This window comes from Polyodon spathula, chromosome 8, assembly GCF_017654505.1.
Source record: "Polyodon spathula isolate WHYD16114869_AA chromosome 8, ASM1765450v1, whole genome shotgun sequence".
NCBI classification, from domain to species: Eukaryota; Metazoa; Chordata; class Actinopteri; order Acipenseriformes; family Polyodontidae; genus Polyodon; species Polyodon spathula.
Window position 1 is genome coordinate 27,513,366 of NC_054541.1, and position 7,367 is coordinate 27,520,732.

The 7,367-nt window shown below is 36.9% G+C and overlaps 1 protein-coding gene across 2 annotated transcripts in view; it reads left to right on the plus strand.

Annotated features, from left to right (window-relative positions):
* Positions 1-6,349, plus strand: part of LOC121319707 (inositol 1,4,5-trisphosphate receptor type 2-like) — a 123,569-nt gene extending 117,220 nt beyond the window's left edge. For both annotated transcript variants that reach the window (XM_041257408.1, XM_041257407.1), the window contains 2 exons: positions 2,268-2,429; positions 4,006-6,349. In XM_041257408.1, the coding sequence (XP_041113342.1) occupies positions 2,268-2,429; positions 4,006-4,092 (249 nt within the window). In that variant the 3' untranslated portion in view covers positions 4,093-6,349. The remainder of the gene's footprint in view (positions 1-2,267; positions 2,430-4,005) is intronic.
* Positions 6,350-7,367: the final 1,018 nt, after the last annotated feature.

Genomic DNA, 7,367 nt, shown 5'->3' on the forward strand with positions numbered 1-7,367 from the left:
ACTATTTACCCTGCTTGTCAGTCATGTCTTTTAATTTAACAGATGTTTGAATGTGCTTTACTAGTCATGAAATTTGGCAGGCGAACTAAAACTGCACTTTATAAATTCAGTTTTATAAAGTGTCTTTCATGAACTAAACAGCATAAGAAACAAATCCCTTATAAAATAACAGACTAAAGCATAACATATCATTATATTTTATTGAGTATAACTAAACCAGTAGAAATAAACCATACATATAAAGAAAGTACAAGACAAACTATGCTCTAAATCAAATTTACTGACATCTTGCACCAGCGTTTTAGGATTTTGAACAAATGTTTGTGTCTGTGCCTGTCAGTTTTTTGATCTCCGAAAGACTGATTGTTGGGATCTTTTGTACAAACATTGATTTTATTCCGTACTGGTTTGAGGATCAGAAAATAGAATCTGGTGCGCTGTCAGTAGATATGATCTTGCTGTTATAATTACCTACAAAAAGCTTTGTAACAAAATATGTTCAAGGTTAACCTATTTGGATTTAGAGAGTGTCCACAAAATACCTTTTGTTTAGCTTTAAGCGTCTCATTGTGTTTTTGTTGTTCTATTGCCTGTTGAAGTTTAGGATAAGTCACACTTTATCACATTTAATGTGTCCTGCAGTTGAAGAAAAATAAGACACTTGGCTTTAACTGGGTAACACAATTAGAAACATAGGGAAGAAAGATTGAAATGTGTAATATGTTAGAATGCATTAGAATTACTATCACCTCTTTATCAAAAGGATTTCATAAAGTTAATACCTGTTTTTAAACCTATAGGTGTTGATACAAAATGAAGGCGTAAGGCATTTAATGTGACAATTTTGTATTTGTCTATTATATATATATATATATATATATATATATAATATATATATATATATATATATAGATATATATATATATATATATATAATATAAAATATCAAAGAACACTGGGCTTTGTTAGGCTTATGCAAGCTTTTAACTATATAAAAAAAAGTGAAAAAGAAAAACTAATTCCCTGCAGTAATCTGTTACGGTATAAAGAAATCTTGCACCATATGGAGTTCCGTATTTTAAACCATTTACACCAGCTATGCTTGCAGGAACATTACGTAACTGCGATCCCCACGGCTGCCCTCAAGCTTGTATAGAATATATTTCAGAACACAATGGTAGTGATGCACTGTTCAAAGTAGAGCATGAAAAAAAAAAACATATCATTCTCAGTACACATTCATCATCACCTGGTGTGCCATGCTAATCCAGTGTCTGTTTGCCACAAAAAAAATGTTCTCGCTGTCAATGCTTCAAAATATATTTTAAGAATATAGTTTATCAATCACCATCATTTTTTGTATATTTCAGAAGCTGCCTTATGAGTAGTTTGCATGTCTTTGTCTAAACCAGATGAGTCACTGAATAAGCTGCCTTCAGGAGATACATGTGAGAAAGTGTACTCTCCTACCTGTCAACAGTCATTTCCAGACAGTTTGTCAGCCGACACATTTATGTTTAACTGAGGGTGATCTTCAACCCAGCACGCACGATATCTACCAAACTGAACAGAAGTTGTTTGTGTTTTTGTTTCGTGTTGCTATACAGTATATCCTCTGACATAATGTTTCTTTTAGAAGAAAATAGATAAGTTCTGGGGAAATGGATCTGTCAACATAGCCATTTGGCACAATTGCATACTTACCTTTAGTGGGGACTGAAGTAAAGGTTTCTAATCTCTTTTAACACCCCTTCTAACTTGCAGAGAGAACAGTAACTGGTTATGATATCAGTATAATTGAATCCTCAGTTTAGAAACTATGCTTGTATGGGCATTCCTTTATTATTAGTGGTACACACTGCATAGTGGCAAGGAAGTAAGGTTTTGGAGGCTGCCTCAAGACAAAGGAATAAATTCACATATTTTTTCAGTTCTCCAGGACTGGTGGTGTGACCTGTTGCTAATTTCACTTCACTATTGTTACTGTTACTTCTCCAAAGCCTTGTTCAAGTTATAAGGGAAATAATTAATCTGATTGAACATTGCACCTGCCATAAATGTATGCCATCAAAACCCACAAAAAGTTAAAGTTGGTCAATAACAAATGTGACGGGAGAAGCCATATATTTAACATTCTATAAACTTTGGCTTTTAAAGCATGAGAGAACATTTTTTTATTTAAAAGGGGAAGAAAAACAGACTCTTATATGTGCTAGGCCCTCTTTAATATTTAATGTCACTTGTTTTATTTTTTTATTTTTCTCCAGGAGAAAAACTTGGACTGGTTCCCTCGGATGTGCGCCATGTCCCTTGTTAGTAATGAAGGTGACAGCGAGCAGAACGAGATCCGAATGCTGCAGGAGAAGCTGGACAGCACAGAGACGCTGGTCACACAGCTGTCCAGTCAGCTTTCTGAACTCAAAGAACAGGTATGCCCCCGTCCTCCTACTAACCAAATGACCTAAGCAGGGATTCAGATGAATCATCACTCTTTTTGTATGCTGCAGAGGTACAGAGCAGGTGGTTACTGGATAACAATCCAGAGATGTTAATGGATTAGTAGGCAGCACACACACACACACACACACACACACACACACGTCTATATCTTAATCATTCTCAGGGACACATAACCTGTCAGTACATTAGCATGCAACAGTGGGGCACATTGCCAAAAAAGGGGCCATTCTAAGCCGTCAATGAACTTCAGTCCACATGACACACCTATTATATTTAGTAATGTCATGTCCGCTCTACATTGTGGGTGTTGAAGACCCCAATCTACAAGCTCAGTTCTTTCTCTAAGGCTTTGTACACACACAGGCTGAATGCGGTTGTGAGCTCACCTTTTGCTCTTAATATGGTTTGTATATGCACACTGTTCGGATACAAAGGGCAGCGACAACTTCACTAGTTAATCCTGTTCAGAACAAGTAGAGAGTTTGGTTAGTTAATACGCACTAACTGTGTGTGTGTATTACAACCGCACTAACACAACCGCAGGTGGCGCTCAGTGGATTTCTGCACAACTAATGATGTTATTGTTTATCAGACATTTCCGTGTGATAAACATGGCTAAAAAATATATATTTATAGGGGCCTGATGAGGCAAGTTGATTTTGTAATATTGATGAATAGTAAATTCTTAACAATGGTAAATAGTGCATACAGATAATGTGCTTTTTTTATTTAATCAAAGTACGGTTGTATAATATTTTTTTGTAAAAATTAAATAAAACATTGTGGGACAATTTGTATCCACAAACGCCACAGTGCAACAGCAACTCATTTTTCCGCCAATACCGAACATCTCATCTGTGTGTTTTGGCACTCCAGGAAATGTCTCAGTAAATTACAAAGACGCATATACGACTCCATAGATATGCATACATTTTTATCACTCACTCAAGTTGTTGTTTAAACAGGGAGTGCACTCACTTCAGTAATGAAAGGTGTGTGTACAACAAACAACCACAGCAAGTGCTGTTTGTAAATATGGTTGTCGAGCCAACTGCAGTGTGTGTGTGTGTACATAGCCTAATTCATAGCCTAAAGTTAGAGAAGGGTTATAAGAGTAATTAAAAGAAGATCCCACATTTCAGTAAAGATCCATAAAGAATTTCCCCTCTTAGGTTTGCAAGCTTACATGAACCCCCACTGACTAAAACTGAGACACTCAAAGTATCGACTTGTGACCTGACCGTGATTCGCTCCCAGGCCTCCAGAGATTAATAGCTTAAAAGGCTAGCCATCTGTGCAACCTGGAACCTAACAAGTACTGTATAATCATAGTCATGTATTCTAAAAAGAAATATTTGCACCAGTGCATAAAGTTATACAAGTTGCTTACATACTGTAGCTTTGAATGCCATGTTTTAACAATGTATTGACAGTAGCATACTTATAAAAGCCCAATAGCCTCTAAAATGAAGGGGATTACTGTAGCTATGATGGGGGTTAACACTGCTGTAAGAAATCCAGTTACATTTTCCTACTTCTCTCCAGATGACCGAACAAAGGAAGAACAAACAGAGGTTGGGCTTTCTTGGATCAAACACACCTCATGTGAATCATCACATGTCATCACACTAACCACGGGGAAGCAGGACTACAGCAGCAGGTCATCCGTTCCACTGAGAAAGAAAACAGTGATGTGAAGAAGAAAAAAAAAACAGACTTGTGCGAGACATTTTCTTTTAAGAACTGGAACTGGGTTAAAGTGATTTTTATGGGTCAACTGGACCTGTTTATAACTAGGGAGAATAATGCAGTTGGGCTATATCCATATAGCATACATGTTTTGTATTTTTTCGTGTAATGTTTTTGCATTTTAAAGGAGTAAAGGCAATTCAATTATCTCAAAATAGTCTACCATAGACCAATAAACTATTTTAATAGTAGCAGAACCAATGCTGTACACGACATGGGGGAGATGAATTTAGGGTTAAAAAGGCTTCTTGATTAGTTGTTTTATGGCCTTGTTGGTCATTGATTGGCATCATCTATATACCTGACCTTAACCAGTCACAGCCAAGCTGATTGAGTGGGTAGCTGGTGAATACATATGCCAGCTGTTGAACTGCACCCAGTACGTTCTAACCACTGAGTTTTAGGGACTCCATTGTTCTTTTTTAATGCCTTTGTTAGTAAAAAAAATATATATATATATATATATGAAAATCCTTTTGCCCTTCATACAATGACTACTTTCCTCTGTGTGATTTAGTTTGAGGATCAACATGTTTGAGTATATGTACACATCGTCTTACACATAATAGTTCCTTAACTTTCTTTTTAATGCTTTTAAAATGCAGATTAGGAATAGTAAATGTACATGGGGGTGGGGGTTGCAAAGTTCATGTCAAGATTTTTTTTTTATGTATTGTGCAATTACTTTAACTGTGAGCTAACTATGTTGTATGGGAATCAACTGCAAATAAGTCTGAGCTCTTGGAGTTTCTGGGTCTGATTTTCTTGTGGGAGGGAAAAAAACACAATTTCTGAAAGGAGCAATTACATTATTATTCTGAGTTGTTTATTATCTGTTTTAAAATATTTTAATTGTGATATTTATTTTAGACAAAATGGGGGCAAACTTCAAAATGGGACTTTAAGTGCCTTGAGCACCGCTCTGCATTTTAACAGTCGACTGATTCAGGATTGAACTGCCTCTTAAAATAGGCTAGAACGTGAAAAAACATCAGATATGTTACTCATTTACTTGTCTGATGGCTGAGCATTTGAGTTTACCTTTACAGAGGCATAGGTTTTAAAAAAAACTGCTGCAACTGTATTAGATAACTTTTTTGTTTTTAATGAAATAAATCCTAACACTGATTTTCCTAACCAACAGCAGCATCATGGTTCATGTAACATTCTTTACCCTGCTCCAGGTTCACACCCTCAGTGGTTCTGTGATCTTCCAGAAATCCAATAGGCAATACATCTACAGTATGTTTCCCATACAGTGTATCCATGCACCTTTATGTACATTTGGAGCCAATGGTCCACAAAGGAGAAACATGTATTATGCCTTAATATACTGATTACTGTATTATGTGCCTTTGTAAAAGTGTTTGTAAATACTGTTTTTAGTTCTATAATTTGTTTGTAAATTACATACAAAATAACAAGACAAATTCAGATGATCCAGGTAGAGTTTACTTGAAGAGAAAAAGATGCAGAATAAAACATTTCTGGAATTTGGATCAGACCGTTAAAAAAAATGATCACTCATAATATCTTCAGCCCCATTCATATTGCTATCAGTATGCAACACTCTTTTTGTTTTTAATTACAATAGGTTGCATCTCTTTGGGTACAGTATATGAAACCAGTCTAAAAGGATTTTTCTATATCATCTGATACTGGCATCTCATCTTGCTCAATATAATTCTCAAAATTTCTGTTTTATCAGTTCCTTTTGGGGCTGTCTCGCTTCCTTCTGTGGTTTAATATTAGAACTGGAACTAGTTTACATTAACCAGAAATGCAAATGAGCACAATGTAAACAAATGTACTAACAGATGAACCTTATTGTTTTGAGCAGTCTGGGGCTAGCCTGTCGTCCATTTTGTTCCGGGGGTATTGATAATTACTTGAATAGTTTTCAGGGTAGGAGGTTGTTTGAAAGTTGAGACTTAAGATAGTTTTGACCTTGTGCAGGTGCAGACACATTGAAATCCCCTGATTGTATTAAGGGAATCTGTGTTAAAAGAGAAAAAAAAACAGGTCTATTTATAAAGAAAGGATAAGCAAGTTCTCTCAAAATATATTTGTGGAAAATGAATGAGTGCTTGTAAATGTATGCCATTCAGGCTAATATTATTATTAAAACCTGTGGATTCTTTGCTCATTTTTTTTTTTTTGGGGGGGGGGGGGGGGGGGCGGTGAGAGCCAGGGCTCCACCCTGCTGTCCCCGTCAATCATCTCATATTTCCTATTTAAAGTCTGAACTACACACAGCTGACTGATTGATTGATTATTGATCTTTGTGCTCCCTGTGGCAAGCCAACAAGCAGTATCAATGCACTTATACTATACTATACTTATACCTCACCATCAGTTTTCTGTCCATTATATTACAATTTCATCATGATGTGCAACCATCCGAATCATTCCACAGGGCAGGTCTTTCATATCCCGTCTCATGCAGCTATCAACCACAGCAAAACATCTTTGCTCCCACATCAATATAACAGCTGAAGCAAGAAAGAATATCAAAATGTGGGCTACTTTAATAAGTCACTGGAATGGGTTGTCCTTATTTTACAAAGACCAAATTTCAGCTCCTCGCGATTTGAATCTCTTCACCGACACTTCATTATTAGGATTTGGAGGCTAGCTGGGAACCGAATGGTTTTCAAGTGAATGGCCCCTGGAAATTCTGAATCTGTCTCCCCTCCTTAAAGCTACAGCTCTCCTGGAACTATACCTGATCGTCTCAGTCACTCACATTTGGGGCCACCAATGCTCACAAAAATCCATCGTGTTCTTTAGTGACAATAAATCTAGAGTCCATATCATCAATAAAGGAAGATTTTCCTCCCACATCATGCAGTTGCTACGTCGACTTATTTGGATCTCAGTGTCATTTAACTTCATCATTCAAGCCCGCTACATCCCCGGTTCACACAATAATGCAGCTGATGCCCTTTCTCCCTTACAGGTCACCAGATTTTGACAGTTGGTCACCGCGGCAGCTCCAGCACCTCTCCAAGATCCACAATACCAGCTCATGGTGTTCCTGTGAACTCTCTTCTCTTCAACCATGTCTGCTGGTCTAGCCCCATCAACAGTTATTCTACAGGCTGGTCTTCTTTCTCCTCTTTCAAAGAACCACATTCAGCCAATTCCAAAAAATGGAT